The sequence below is a fragment of the Lutjanus erythropterus genome, chromosome 7 (genome assembly GCF_056507025.1).
Source record: "Lutjanus erythropterus isolate fLutEry1 chromosome 7, fLutEry1.hap2, whole genome shotgun sequence".
NCBI lineage: Eukaryota > Metazoa > Chordata > Actinopteri > Lutjaniformes > Lutjanidae > Lutjanus > Lutjanus erythropterus.
The window spans coordinates 30,252,504-30,268,886 of record NC_139323.1 but is presented as its reverse complement, the minus strand read 5'-3'; the positions used below and the strand labels follow the sequence as shown (position 1 = coordinate 30,268,886).

The window sequence follows — 16,383 nt, the reverse complement described above, 5'->3', positions numbered from 1 at the left end:
CAGCATGTAGAAATTATTGGTTAGGAGACAAAGACTGTGACAGCTATCGTGTTGCCTGAATGGCTTTTAACACAGATATTCATGGTAACCACAAGATGAATCCTACTGACTTTGGTGATCTCTCGACCGTTCATTTATTCATTAAAGGGATGATTCGGGTTATTTGAAGTGGGATTGTGAGAGGTACTTGTTCACATTCAGTGCCTTCTGTTTGGAAAAGCAGGAGGAATACCAACATGGAAGATAAGCTATGTACTGCTGTGGACAGGATCAGCAGCAAAAAGTGTTTTTGCCATCTAGAAAGAGGCACAATGAATAAAAATCAATATCAGTTTAAGTGGATGCTGTATATTATAATATTTTCACAGCTTTACCTTGCTGTCAGACAGACTTATTGGATGTTATGTAAACCAAATATCACCCTTTTCAAAGCAACCAGACTCCTTTGGCAAAAACGGTCATTTTACCAGGTCTGCAGGTCAACAGCTGCCTCGATTAGTTAGTTTGTTTGGGTTATTGTGTGACCTCAGTGAATCCGAAGAAACCCATGAAGGCAGCAGTAGACCTGCAACTCCTGTGTTCTGCAATGTAAAATCAGTGATTTTGCCAATGGAATTTGGTTGCTTCAGAGAGAGATATTTGGTTTGTGTAACGGCAGTTTCCCATCAGAAAGGACTGACTAATGGCAAGGTAAAGAGGTGAAAATATCATCTGCTGTAGGTAATACACTAACTATGGATATGTTTCTCATATGATCACACTTCAAATAATCCAGACTATCCCTTTAACATTTAATTTAATCAATACAGCATGGTACGGGAATCAAAATACCTTAATAATCTAAAACTAAAATAAATAGTAAGTGATTTTACAATAGAGTAGCAGAGTTTTCTGGAAATACAGTGACTGAATTCTTGTCAACCATGAATATGTATATAAATATATAATATTCATCATTAAATGAGCAACAATTAAAGTTAAAGAAAGGGAAGTGCAATGTTAGTTGTTATTTATCATTGTAGTACAAAAAAACCCCCCAGCTTATCTGCTGTCTTTTGGATTGTTTGGTTGTGGTTTAATCAGATTTGATCGACTACAGTCTGGCGCCACAAGCAAATATCCCCACAACTGTCATTGCAATTTGATATCGAAATATTGAATTTCAAACTCTGCTGAATCCTGATTGGTGCACAGAAATGTGTGACATCACTTTTATTTCCAACCTCTTCCTGCCCACTTCAAACCAGCAAGAAGAGCACAGACAAAATGAAAAATACAGAAGGTCTTTCATGTCAAACAACGGAAACTGTTTGAAAATGTTTTGTGCTCTTGTGGGACACACTCCATCCAGCTCAGAAGCTTGATTGAAAAAGGATTGTCATAAGATCTTAGATACCTTGAGACTATTATTTAAATTGAGATTTATTCCAAGTATATTTTGAGCCTCATTCAGAGGAGCTCCTTGTACGGCAGAACACCTCAGCAGATAGTGATAGCCAGGCGAGACCCTCTGTTGGATGTGTTCTCCTCTGCCCTCTGGCCCTCCTCAACCATCTTTGTCTGGCTGGTATGTGCCTATCCACGGTCCCATGACCCACTCCTGGTCTAAATATAAATATCCAAGCAGGGTGTTCCACTGTTAAGGTCAAATTACGTCATCCCAAGCAGTGTATTCTCAATCAAGTAGCACTCAAGGCATGGTCCACGGACGCGTCGAAGGCTTTACGATACTCTGGGTCACACGAAAAAAGTTGTCAGCCGGTGACTGATTGTCTTTCTGCGGAGAGGGCTCGACCGGAGGTAAACACCTCTGGAGCAGTAGATGAAAACTTGAGCAGCTTTAAAAATCTGGTCCAGAACTTTTTTGAGACCTTCGGCTGACATGGGTAATGGAATAAACAAGGTACGGTATTAAATGTCTACACTTAATTACTTTGTTGTACATTCACAACCTGTGTCCGTCTTTTTTTTTTAAACTAAATTTCTAACTTTCTTTAGGTCCTGCCCGATCTTTATCTAGGAAATATCAAAGGTAAGACGTCCCGCCGCGTGTCATTTGAGTGCAGAATTGATTTATTTTCAGGATAACGTAGTAGAGCAATGTTTCAGTTCCTCATATGGAGGGGCATGTGGTGAGATGCTACACTGAGCTCAGTTTCTATAGAGTGGAGAGGTCACGGCGTGCAGCAGAATGATTGCAGTAGTGTATTTTGATGTTTTCTATAAAAAAAACAGTATTACAGTGTGTTTTTTGTGCGTGGGGGTTGGTGTGTGTCGGTCCCCGTCAGCAGCTGGAGGAGGGCCGCGTGAGGGCTGGTGTGGGAGGGGATGCCCCGCGGTGTGGGGGTGTCCCTACTGTGAACCATATTCCACAGCTTTCCATAAAGCAGCAAATGCCCCAATCATTAGCTTGCTTTTTGTGTCTGCAAGCATGAAACGGTGACTGCAGCGCAGGAAGTGTTTTATAAATATAATGAATCACTTTTTATAACCATGACATGTTCAGGGAACCGCTCTCAAATAGGAAATCTGACACCTTTTATATTAACCAGGCCTTTTATGATCTTTTGTCAGTGTTGTTTGGCATATTTTTTTTATGTTTTTGGAACAGCAAGTGCACGCAAGTGTGAGGAAGAGTTGCCTAAAATAGAGGTCCGGAGACCCCTGAGGGTCCGTGACACTCTGTCAGGAGGTCACATTCATTCACAGTTAAGTTATCATGATCTTCATTTTACAAAAGGCCTCATAGTTAAATGAATAATATTTGTTGTTTATAGATTATGTTATAATCTAACAGTCTATAACTCTTAAATCTTCCTCCTGCCAGTCAAGGGTCACCCAACATGTCATCCATTAATGGTAGAAACCTACATTTAGGCCTGCCTAAGTAAAAGAGTAACATATAATACTGTGGGGGGTTCTTGGCTGTGAAAAAAACCTCTAGCCAAAAAGTCTGGTACTTTTACAGTGCAACAATGAAAAGTAACAGGAGAAGCAGTGAAGTTGAATAAAAATCAAAATGAAAGGTTTTCAGGCTGGCCAATAAACTGAGTAATGCCTCAATTATATGTGAATTTAAGGCAAAAATTAAAAATGAAAAACTTTAAAATGTTTTTAATAGAAAGGGAATGGCGGGAAAGAATAAACTAATAAAATACAGTAAACAAATTTACTATTTCATAGATTTAAATGTGTGATAACCTAAAACTCTAGTTGAAGTTGAGTAAAAATTTAAACCTTAGCTTTAGCAGGAGATTAGCATTAGCGTGATACTTATTGTACATAGTAGCTGAATTCGTAGCGCAATTTGTCATGTGTTATGAAGCTCAGTTGTCACAATATGTCAGTTTATCAAAATGTGAAATTTCAAAAAGTAGGCTAAAATTAGTTTTAGCTTTAGCTGAGGCTATCTAACGTTAGCTTGTTGTAGTTCTTGCATTAGCTGATAGTTGGCTGCCTGTTTTTAACTTCAGTTTGTAGTCACTGCTAATTTTATATGTTATTTTCATTGAAATTTTATTTCTATAGAGTAATAATTTTAATTTGGTAAATCAAGTTCTGGTCCAAAGTCAGTTTTGACCAAAACTGTGGGCCTAATGACTGGCTTTGGCTTTGAAGGGCAGAGTTACTGATCTGTGCTCATAAAGACAGCTGTCTATTACCAACTTTAATACTGTGTCACCTTGACACCCCTTAGAAATATTTATTACGTGACAGACACACTTAGGTATTAATTTCATCTTATGACCTTCAAGTCACTGGCTTACAGTGTCAGTTACATAATCAGAATGTGATTCTGTGTTTCCTCCTGTATCCTTGATTTAAATTATTACTCATGCATATTCCAATCTATATTACAGTTTTTCCAGTTTATACAAACTGTACAATTTGGGTTAATTTAATAGATTTGGCTGGAGGAGGGTTCAACACAAGCTCATCTTTGTCTTAGTTGGCATCAGCATCCTGTAAACTTGCAAAGCATGAGAAAAAAGTGCTCAACACACATCTGTCCAATGTAGAAAACATTTGGCTTCCTTTTAAAGAACAAAATTTGATTATAACAATTACTGTTTCTTGCTTTTGGCCCAAGCTGCTGCACTGTTTTAGAAACATTGGTTTTCCGGTTTTTCTTTCAGTTCAAAAGAAGAGCAACACTTTTAAGACCTAAGGCCACATTTGCTTGGGAGACATTAGAGGAGGGGGGCTGTTGTTGGGTAGACAATGCTTAATTTAGGCTGGACCATACATGGGGTGATTTGTGATTGGATGGAAGGAATATTTAAGATTTTGCTGATTTTCTTTGTGATCCACAGATGCACGAGACAAGGAGCTGCTGGCGCAGCACAACATCACCCACATCCTGTCCATCCATGACACAGCTGCACCCGTCCTGGAGGTGAGCTGTCCTCTCTGTGTCTTATGTTGACCTGTGTGACCTCTCTTAACCCAGCATTAAGTACAGAACGTCCCCTGAATCCCCCCACCCCCACCCCCAGTGTCTCTGCTGCTTTGTACTCGTTCTGAAAGTGTTAAATGTTGGCAACAGACCTGAAAAGCTGCACTGCTCTCTTTCTCTGACTTAGTATCTTCATTCGGCTTCCACTGACTAATATTTTCATCATTTATTAATCTGTTGATTCGTTTTCAGATTAATTTAATTGTTTAGTCTGAAAAATGTCAAAAAATAGTGAAAAATGTTTATCACAATCTCCCAAAACTCAAGGTGAAAGCAGGAACCAGCAACTTTTCAAAATTTTCTGCTTGAAAACTTAATTAAATAATTGATAATTTACTAATCTTCTATATTATTTGAGCAATTGATTAATAAACTCCTTCTATATCTTCAACAATCAGTTTATTAGAGCTGCAACAATTAACCAAATGATCAATTACTTTTAAACTGAATATCTTTGGATATAAAAAACAAGACATTTGGTGATGTCTTCTTGGGTTTTGGAAAACACCGATTGACAGTTTTCACCATTTTCTGACAGTTTATAGACCAAATATCATTAATTGAGAAAATAATGGACAATTTAGTCAATAATAGTAATAGCAGCCCAATTTACAATATAATGTCATTGTGGTTGTATTTTGAAAGGAGAGATAAGAAGAAAAAAGGTTGTAAAGTAATATCAGATAGTCAGAAAGTCAGATGAAATAGACCACTTCAATTAGAATGAAAGTCAAAAGTTCTTATGTTCAGTTTTGCCCGGAAAGTCCTTTTGTCTTGAATTAGTCAACATCTGGAATTCACCAGGTTTTACCAAGTAAGCAGTCCTGCGACGGTTCAATATTGTATGAATATCCAAAAAAAAAAAAAAAAAAAAAAAAAAAAAAAAAAAAATTTGTATGTCATTTTCAGTCTGCGATGCAGCTGTGATGCAGATGCAGGAGCCATTACACAAAAAGATGTTTTCTTTTCCACCCACAAGATGAGTTTAGCTCACCAGCTTGAAGTCCATCAAGTCTTGAAAGTGGAACTGCATTAAAAAAAAAAAAAAAAAAAAAAAGGTTTCTGGCTTTTCACGGCTGCATTTAGACAGGGCCATTTGTGTATGAGAGCGGGAAAGGTGTGTACGTGAGCAAGTGAGTGTGAGAAGGACAGAAAGAGGCGATTGTGACTGTGAGAACCGGGCAAGTTGAAAGTAGAAAATTGCTCTCACTAATTTCCATTTGGTAACAGATGTAAGAGTTCTGTACAACTGCAAAATCTGTTATCAGAGAATTTAAGTTTAATTTAGCAGTTTTGTCATCCTTCAGGAATGATAAATGGTTCCTCAGACTTTAATTGAAAGCTACTACAAGTAACTTTTATATTTTGTTGATTTTAGAGGCCAAAATCTATCTTTAATAACAAGATTATCTACAGGAAAATCTCCTCTTGCTTCTTTTTAACTGGCTAACACACTACTCACTGCACCTTTGGCTCATTTCATCTGATTTCAAGGAGAATCCGACCTGATGGCACCCATTTATATATCCACCATACAGTAATAAATTTAAACTGTTTCATAACCAGTTAAAAACTCAGTTTAGTAGCTTTAATTATAATTTTATTTGAGTGAAATCACCCTCTCTCTCTCTCTCCGTCTCGGAGTCCATTTGGCTTGTTTTTGAAAATCCTGATCTTGAGAATCCGCTTTCACAACTTTCATCTTTTCTTGCTGAAAGCGAGCATGAAAAGTGCTCAGAGATTTCTGTACACTTTCTCCGTCCATGTATTGGACAACTGAAGAGAAACAGCAACTTGTATTACAGTATCGCTACCAAAACTGGTCAACCACCAAAACTTTTTAAAAGGTTTTGGGCCTGAAATGATGTCTGACTCCCTTCACTTCACTCAGCTGCTGAACAAATCTTTGATCTTGATTGTACCGTGATTCTTTCACATTTATATATGGATGACACAGCTTTTTTCTGTGGCATTATGATGACTCAGGTCTGTTTTAACCGGTGTGGCCCAAATGGCCAGATGGGATGGTTTATTTGCATACCTAACAGTCAAACTGTAGACTGATTGATTTCTTGGAAGACAGCACGGTGGGTCCTGAGAGAGGAAGGTAGAATTTGCAACCACCAAGTCTCAGAGGTCGAATGTGACATTTACTGTACAGTATGTGGCTCTAATTAACATAGTGCAAGATAAAATTATGAGATTAATTTTTATGTAAAGAAATCTGAGCTTCAAATTGCTTTTTGCAAGCATATAAAATAAATTTCTGCACACAATTTGCACACAGACTGTTTGGGAGTGTATTCATGTTTTCATAATAATTACAATTTCAACAGTATGAGTGTGACTTTCTCCTTCAACATGTGTGTCTGTTTGAGTTTCAAATCACTGAGTCATGCACATGATGAGTTTTAATAACCATTGTGCAAAGAAAAGCATTTGCGTGACATGACTTTTTTGAAATAGTTTCACCCATATAAGCATTAAATGCTTCTTCAGTATGTGTGTGTGTGTCCATTTGAGTTACAAGTCACTGAGTCATGCTCATGATGAGCTTTAAGAGTGATTGTGCAGAGATATGAGAAGACTTATCAGTATTTGCCTGACTTGACTTCTTTCAAAAGCAGTTTCACACAAATAAGTGATAAATGGTCCTTCAAAATGTGTGTGTGTGTGTGCGGGTGCGTGAGGACTTGGTCTGTGGTCGGTTTGTGTGCGAGCGAACCTGTCTGGAGCACTTCCAGAGCTCGGTGTGTCCCAGAGGGCTCAGGGGTTTTTGCAACAGTGCAGTCATAACGGGACAAGGTAGTTTCTGTCCACTGCATGTACCATCAGCTGCCAGGTGCACAGCACATTAAACACACACACACTCACACACACACGGGAGAACATTGTTGTGTCATGACCTGCTACACAGGCAGGGTCAGAGGGGCAAGGTTTCAGGGGCCGTCCCATCCACCGAGAAACAGGAAGTGTGTGTTCAAACAGATGACCTGACAGGATGAAGACTCTTGCTACAGTTTAACTGTTGCACAATCATGAATTCAACAGGTTTGTCTGCACAAAAATCTCCGTATAGTGTTGTTTGTCTCTAAACTGCTCCCTCTTTCACCCTCTATAGGACATGACGTATCTGTGTATATCTGCTGCTGACCACTCTAAGCAAAACCTGTGAGTACTTATATGATATATAGTTACTTATACATTATACCGTGTGTGTACAGTGTACAAGGTCCATTGTGTTTGTAAATTCTTCAGTGTTGGATTCGATGTGTCTGTCTGTAATTGTAAAATGACAATACAGAATGTCTTTATGAAATAAACTTTTTGATATCTTATGAAAGATATTTATGATATTCATTTATTAAAGTATTTTATAGGCCTATATTCCCAAGTCAGGCCACCAGCACTTGATATGATATTTCATGGAATTACACTTCAGAATACCTCATTTAAGGGGAATTCACCCAAATCAAAAATATGTATTTTACCTTACCTGTAGTGCTGTTTATCCATCTAGATGCTTTTGGTGTGTGTTGCAGAGTTTTGGAGATATTGGCCATAGAGATGTCTGCCTTCTCTTGAATATAATGGAACTAGATGGCACACACCTTGTGGTGCCTGTCTCTCTGTGGTGCCAGTGTCTCTTTCCAGAAACCAGGACCCTGTTACTCAAGATAATCCCCAGACCTTGTTGTGAGCAGTTTCATGTCAGAACTATTTTCTTTGCCATCACCGTGCAGAAGGAAGTGTGCATCTACTCATGGATGAGAGGCTTGTGCTCCTGACATTGTGGAATGTAAACATAAATGTCATCTTCTTTGGCTGAGCAGTAACGATAACACCACTGAGCTACCAAGGGCAATGATACGATTGGTGTTCAGCAAAAGCTCAGTAGAAAGTTGTTCCTACATGAAACTGCTCACAGTAAGGGCTGTGGATGATTTTGTGTAACTGGGTCATGATTTCTGGAAAGATACATGGATGTTGAGTTTTTCAAATGTACTTTTTGGTGTTTAGAGCACCACAAGCTGAGTGCCATTTAGTCCCATTAGATTGTAGTCTGACTCATCGAATGCACTCTGTTGGTATAACAGTGCCTTTGGACAGCTAGTTTCAGGTGGAATCACAGCGTCCACGATCTGCATCTCCAAAGTCTCAGAGCCTCAAAGTTAGCAACCGATCGTAAGCTACTAGCAATTACCTTCTCTTTTGTAATGTAGTCATTTTACAGCCCAACGTGCAAACATTTCATCAGTACAAGTTCCCACTGAGACTATTTTGCAGGCAAACCATCAAAATACTCATCTGAGTCACTGGATGCACACTGTGGGTACAAGTCCTGCCACTGGTCGCTTGCTTCAAGCAGCATCATGGTGTCCGCTATCTGTGTTTTTTAAAGTCCATGAGAAACAGGAACAGCTTCGTAGTTGCAACCTACATGCTGGAAATGGCAAATGGGTGCCTGGGATGCTAATGGTATGAAGGTAAACAAGCTAACAGCTGTTACCTTTTCTTTTCCCGTGATGTAGTTATTTTAATACCAGAGCTCGCCTCCCAACATTCAAATGCTCCACCAAAACAAGTGCTCTCCTAGGGGCACCCCTATAGCTCAGTTGGTAGAGCGTACGCCCCATCCAGTCAACTCTTCAGCTGTCACTGCCTATAAAGGCAAAAAGCCCCAAAAAATAACCTAAAAAAACCAAGTGCCCCTTCAACACTATTTTGCCGCAGCACTGTCACTGCATCCTGGGTTTAACGACACTCAAGACGTTTGTTTTTGGTTTATAGAAATGCAAACAAGGCAGGGCGTTTTCCCCTACAGCAGAGCGTGTATGTGTGGAGTAAGACCTTTCTAAAATGTTGAGTACTGTGCTGGCGGGTTCGGCTATGTGAGGCTTTAACAGACATCTCTGTGGCTGATATCACCAAGACTCACACCAAAACAGTCTAAATGGATAAATTCATATTCATAGAGGTTTAATAAATATTGTTATAAAGCAGACAGATATTTCAAATATGGTCTTTTAATGTATCCTGGACCAGAGGTGGCAAAAGTGCAGATACTTGTCCAACAAAAGTCCTGATTCAACTTCTTTGCTCATGTAAAAGTGAAAAAAGTAAAGGCTCTGAAAAAAGTACTCAAAGCCTGTTTTGAAAATGCAGAAAGTACAGGTATTTGTGTTGAAATGTAGGGAGTAAAAGTGAAAAGTTGTCAGAAAAATAAATACTCAAGTAAAGTACAGATACCTGAAAAATCTGCTTAAGTACAATGACAAAGTATTTGGACTTAGTTACTTCTTACCTCTGCCCAGGACTCAGTACTTCAGAGACAGCATCATGTTTATCCACGAGTCTCGACTGAAAGGAGAGGGCTGCCTCGTTCACTGGTGAGTGAAAATAAGATGTCTATTGGTTGGTTTGGTCCTTATTAAACTTAAAATACTTCATTTTGATTGATTACAGATTTTTTTAAGATAATATATTCTTTCTCTCTATTTGATTATTCATTGCATGGTCTATTTATTAAAATTGAAAAATGGATGACATTAAGTCAGTATCCTGTACACCAGAGTAACCTTTATGAAACTGGTATCATTTGCATATGAGGATGTTGAAAGGAAGGAGCAAAAATTTTCAGGTTTAGATGCTTTGTCTTTGTAATCATGAGTATTTGGCTCAAAGTGATCTGGAAGCCCTCATATTTTATTAAGCCAATTTTCATTTTCAACCACATCACTGTCACCAAACAGGACTAAAGTTTGGTTACTGCTTTCATTGTAAATTTCATCACCTTTCATCTTTTCACATATCAAACATGCAGAATCAAGATTTTAACCACAGCTTTAGGAAAAAAGGGGTTTCACTTCTTTGTACACTAAACAAGAGAATCTGAATATGTGGTGATTATTGCAGCTAACATGCTGTGTGGCCCTGTGCCCTCAGTGTTGCAGGAGTGTCCCGCAGTGTGACTCTGGTTGTGGCTTACATCATGACGGTAACGGGGCGCGGCTGGGTGGAGTCCCTGGCGGCGGTGAGGGCGGTGAGGCCGTGCGCAGGGCCGAACCTGGGCTTCCTGCGGCAGCTGGAGGAGTTTGAACACATGGAACTGGCAGAGGTGAGTGTCACCACATTCATCTCACTTCAAGTTAAGATCTTAAGATTTCATTGTGTCAGACTTTCTCCATATATTAGCTTTCATTGTTACTGGTAGGGTCCACAATTCCTATGTGGGATTCAAATTGTGTATCCATGCACAAGGGATTCACAGGAAATGATGGCATTGGGTTTGATATGCAAGTCAGTGCAGGGGCGTGTTTAGTCCTTTTTGGACCCAAGGCAAAGACACACATGGGCTCTTCACATCCCTTTTTCTACCCCTTTTGTAAGTCCTTGATAATAATAATAATTCCTAAAAATAAACTTTTATTTATGGTGAAGTGCAGCCGACTAGAGGTGCACCAGGAGTCTCTGAACACCGACAGAATATGGGATCTCTCTCAGCCTTTTTTTAAACATTTTTTTTTTCTTTATAATAAGAAGAATTGTAAAATATCACTCCAATGAGGCTTCAGTGAAACAGTGACAGATCACAGGCAATAAACTTGGCATATTTTCTCTGCAGCTGCAACGAAGGTCAAGCTTCTGCAGAGATGACATTATATCTATTATAATGTTGATTAATGTTGAAATGATGTTCTTCTCCCTCAGTTATTATTAATAGCACCAAGTAATGCACTGGAACTCACATTTTTCTTTGTTATGTTTAGTGTTAACTGAAATATCCCCAGTGATTTTGATGGCAGCCAAAAATTATTCCTTAAAAACAAGTTATTTGCCTGCAAAATAAATAAATTTCCCTGGATAGAAAATGTCTAATTTTCGGGAAAAATATTAGTCCGTAAACATGGAGTAGGTGGACCTTCAGTCTGACCCATCTGAGACATTGGATCTCAGGTGTCCTCAATGCATCTTGGGTGCAGTCTCACCCCTAGTGAGAGCTGGTGACTGGATCACCTGAGAAGCATGTTAGTGTCAGTCATGTCATGGTCTGGGTGAGTGCTCTTTTCTGATTGGCTGGCAGATGTGCATTAAATACGTTTAACATTTGGCTAAAGTTTAATCACAGTTAGGAATTCATCCGCTACCCAACTTGTAACCATAGCAACATTAAAGAGCACAGCTGTCAAAGCTTACACCACTTCCTAACTGGAGGCAATGTGAAAGAGTGAGCAAGCGAACAGCTGATCACTTCAGTTTCCCTAAAAAAGGACGTCCTAACCTGCTCCGTGTATCAGTGAACAGGCTGAGTGACGTGTCGCTTGCTCGAAAAATCGCTTGGCCTCTATTCCAGTGATGTTTCATGCACCTCCAACCTGTTTTATCTGGTTCAATTGATGTGACATCGTTGATGTTTCTGTTTCCCCTCATTAAAAGAGTCAAAAAGGAGGATGAGAGACTAATTAACAAGGCTGAGAAGAAGAAGCGGCACCTTTTATATGATCCACAGCAGCCTTTTTATAAGAATATCCTCAGAAAGGACAGGGGCTGTAAAAGGCTCTACAATCATTCCTTGTTATACAACAGTAAGCTGTTGTTTCATAACTTTTGATTTTGAGTTCAAAACTTTCACCAAAAAATTTGTAAATGCTTTACTTCATATTGCTGGTAAATGACCATGTTATAAGCAGGATAATCAATTTGTAACCATAGTAACATTGAAGAGCACAGCTGTAAAAGCTCACACCACTTCCTAACTGGAGGCAATGTGAAGGGGCGAGCGAACAGCTGATGGGTTCAGTTTTCCTAAATGAGAATGTCCAAACCTGCTCTGTGCATCAGTGAACAGGCTGAGCGGCGTGTCATTTGTTGGCTTTCATCAAAGTTTCACACACCTCCAACCTGTTTTATCTCGTTAACTTGATGTTTGTTTCCTGTCATCAAAGCAGTCAAAAGAGAGAACAAGAGACTGATTAACGACTTTGAAAAGATGCGGCACCTTTTACATGATCCACAGCAGCTGTTTTATAGGAATATCCTCAAAACGGGCAGAGTTGGGAAGTGAAAAGGGGAACTTTTGAGAGTTATGAGTAAGTAATCTGTCCTCAGACAAATTTACTCTAATTTACTCATCTGTAGAGGGAGGAATCTCAAGTGTGCCGCTGCAACATCACTCATATTATATGTGGACAGTTGTTCACTCGGATCACTTCTGGTAAGGAGGTGGTGTTACTTGTTATCAACTGCGGCGAGCCAGCTGGTTGTAGAAGGGTCAAGAATTATTCCTTGTCATGACAACAGTAAGGTTTGGCTTTGTAACTTTAGATTTTGAGTACAAAAGTTTCACCAAAAAATCTGCAAATGCTTTTACTTCATATAATTCAAATTATGGGGGAGCTACAGGGAACTCGGCTCCCCTGAAAAGCACATGAGCGCCTCTGAAAGTTTACTTTGAAACATTTAAGGGGAGCTCTGAAACATTGTTAATTTACAGTGCTATACATTACAATTTCTTTTTTTATTTTCCTTAAACAGCACAAGAAGTGTCTTTCTTTGTAGTTAAAAAAAAGTTTGCTAAACAATGTTGAACAAATGTTCAGCTTTATTGTTTTACCAAGTGATGTATGATTCTTCTTATTGCCTCGTCCCCCAGCGGATTTTGTGATTTTTATGGGTTCTTTAACATTTTTGGCACAGATTATTCTTTGATTTTGAAACAGCAGTCTAATTTTGTTGTTGTGTAGCGTATATTAAATGTTACTAACAGTATTAACTGTCTGTAGTAGTAACGGTAACATGTTTTTCATAGTATTCCTACGATTGACCGCGCTGCTGCACGCTTCCATGTATGCATGTGCATGTGACATGTTTTAATAGCGGTGCACACTGGAAAATAGGGCTTCTTGAAAGCCACTGTGAAATTCAAGCCAATAAATTTGTAGGTGTGCATTTAAAAGGTGGAATCGGGTGGTTCTTCACCTCAAACCATTTAACACACAAACTGCTTGTTGATTATCTCTTACAAACAGGGTCTTTGATTCTGTCTCAGCTGTAATTTATTCATCTGACTCACTTTTATACTCTCCCCCTGCAGTATCATGCCTGGTGGAAGGACAGATACGGGAAGAACTCTTTCAACGATGATGAAGAGGTGGAAACCCTTTTAACTCAGAAATCTAAAAGCAGCGGGAGCAGCATAGCGACCAGAATCACTCCTGCTCTGGGCACAAGTGCCACCTGAAAGAGCGTCCTCAATTAGACTCGTCTGTCCTGAACTCAAGCAGCTGAGGGCTGCGGGGTTTCTGCCCGGACCATCACTGAGACCAGAAAGAACATCTGCCTTCATCGTGGATCCTGCAGAGACAAGACAGGGCAGGAACACTTTCTTTATCGATATGACATGATGAACCGCTATAAGCAGTCATGTGACAGGAGGGGTTTTTTATGTCATTATCTCAGTCCCCTCCGTCATGTCATGTCCTTGCTTCTAACTGTCAAAACAACATGCAAGGGCAGTCAAGCACGACACCAAGGAAATATGTACATACAGTCCACAGTGTGAACACACATTTAGCTGTGTGCACTCCCCGTCAGTTACGGTATGCTGTGTCTTCTACTTGAAATATGAGTATTACTTTCTATTAGAGGGTGTGGAAACTGAACAACACTGTATTTTCCAGTAATACTGTATCAGAAGCAGCACATACTATGTCTATCAGTTTTATTCCTCAATGAATGTTTATTTGTGTTTGTATTATTTGTTTTAATCTTGTGGAATTAATTATTCAAACCTACATTTGTGCTCCAGACTGTAGTACTTGACTCATGTGAATTTGCATTTTATTTAATTAAATATCCATTAATGTGAGATTTTAATTTGTTAAGTGAATATTTCTTTATCTTTTTAGAGCAGCAGTCCCATCCTGAGGCCCGGGACCTTAAAAAGGATTGGAAATGTACATGATTGGGAATGTGTTCAGGCTTTTTTTTTTTGTGAATTGCTGGAACAGTTGTAGATATTTCAGGCCTTTTATAAAATATTCACACAAAACAAGAAAAACAAAATCAGTCTTTGGTTGAATTGGTCACAACTAGTATTTAGTTCCTTTAGAGAAGTAAAAGTTGAAATATTGAAATGTAAAAATAATGTAAAGTTGTTGTTGGTTGAGTGGAATTTTAATCACTTTATATACTGCTGGGTAGTTTAATCTATAGTGTTTCATTATTTTTTTTATAAGCTGGTAACATTGCTAAGCTGTCAAATAAACCTACTACTTGGCTTTGTTAGATACTCACTTCTGATTGGTCAGTTACAGCATTCTTAGGTCTGTTATTTCTGTATAATAGACCGTTGCTATGACAAACAGACTGTTATGAATGTGAATAACAGACTGTTGCTATGGACACAGTTCATATCATATCATCATCATCAGACTCTGGAGGAGAAATAAAATAATTTTGTAATCAATAATACCATTTATAAATTAGTATTTTCTGTCAAATTTTTGATTTTTTTTAGTAAGTAGCCATGTACTAAGCAGGATAATGTACAGTGAGCAGGTCATCAGGGTGATTTAAGACTTATATCACCTTGTCAGGGTTTATTTCACCATAATTACAAGCTCACTGCGAATTATCACTTATGTAGTGCATTTACAGAAGTGTCTCTGATAAGACTTTATATGACGGTCATGTCTGTGATGCACTATGAGCACAAGCTTGATCAAAAACCAACAAAAATGAGTAAAGGGCCGATAACAATGGACATTTAATAAAACCACAAGAACATTAGTAGGAATAAATATGAACATTTTAAAAATGGTATGGTGGTCTTTAATGTGTATAATGTCTAAACATTATAATGAATCTTTATAAAATTCTTTATAAATGTTTATAATCACGAATGACAACTCATAACAAGGTTTAAGGTATTATAAGTAAAGGACTATAAGTGGTGGACACAGTGTATTAGTTCAGTGTTTTAATGTTTTATGTCTGTATGGCAAAGTGACAACAGTTACACAGTTTATTATAAACTTACAAACAAGATTTATAAAGTGTTATAAGTGGTGGACATAATGTATTAGAAATTCAGCATCCGTAATGCTTTAAGTGCAGTGAAATGGTCCGTGTCAGTGTTTAAATAGAATATATGATGTTTTGGATTGATATTACTGCTGAATTAATGTGCTGTTTCAGGCTGAGCTCATTTTAACTACTTCATATATTGTTGGGTGGTTTAATCTACAGTAATGCATCATATTCTATAAGTTCATCACACGTTATTTGAGAATTTATGTTATGTTATTTTAGAAAATGTGTATATTGAGATTTACATATATATACATGCATACATATATATACACATATATATTTTAGATAAAATTTAAATCAAAGTTACCTTTTTGACATCTTATTTATTACATTTTAAATATATTTTTAATGACTGTATGAACTCAAATATTAATGAATTAATGAGAGGTTATTTCCCGTTCTGACAAAGTCTAGTCAACAGGACTTTTACTAGAGTTTCAGCATAAAAGTCATGTCACGTGAAGCATCATGGGGGTGATGTCACAGCGAGGGGCGGGTCACATGTCAATCAGGACGCTCCCCTGGGCATTGAAAGAAAGTTCAGTGACAGGATTCTGACTAGATTAATATCAACGATAAATAAATCTGCCAGAAATAAGAAGATGTTCCTGAATGTTATCAAATTATGTTTGTGATTTACTTGAGCATCAACATATCCATTAAAGTGTTCAAAGTGTCTTTTAGTTTTTATTTTTCAAACACTTTTAGTTGTCCCACCTTATCAAAGGTGATTGATAATGTGGGACAGCGTGTTTTGGATCTGAGTCATACTTCAAATGAGGGAAATTTGCATTTAGGGACCTGCAGTTTCATAGTTATTTGAGATTCATAAG

The 16,383-nt window shown here is 38.2% G+C and overlaps 1 protein-coding gene across 1 annotated transcript; it reads left to right on the top strand.

Annotated features, from left to right (window-relative positions):
• Nucleotides 1-1,865: 1,865 nt before the first annotated feature.
• On the top strand, nt 1,866-14,324 carry LOC146324209 (dual specificity protein phosphatase 22-B-like). Its single transcript, XM_084723502.1, has 7 exons — nt 1,866-1,903; nt 1,999-2,032; nt 4,314-4,396; nt 7,578-7,627; nt 9,772-9,846; nt 10,403-10,574; nt 13,551-14,324. Exons 1-7 carry the CDS (start codon nt 1,883-1,885, stop codon nt 13,695-13,697), a joined length of 582 nt encoding a protein of 193 aa, XP_084579628.1. The 5' UTR covers nt 1,866-1,882; the 3' UTR covers nt 13,698-14,324.
• The last annotated feature ends 2,059 nt before the right edge of the window (nt 14,325-16,383 follow it).

Coding starts and splice junctions, on each gene's coding strand:
- LOC146324209 (XM_084723502.1), top strand. CDS start 1,883: ATGGGTAATGGAATAAACAAG. Junction 1,904..1,998: donor TGGGTAATGGAATAAACAAG/GTACGGTATTAA, acceptor AACTTTCTTTAG/GTCCTGCCCGATCTTTATCT. Junction 2,033..4,313: donor TTATCTAGGAAATATCAAAG/GTAAGACGTCCC, acceptor TGTGATCCACAG/ATGCACGAGACAAGGAGCTG.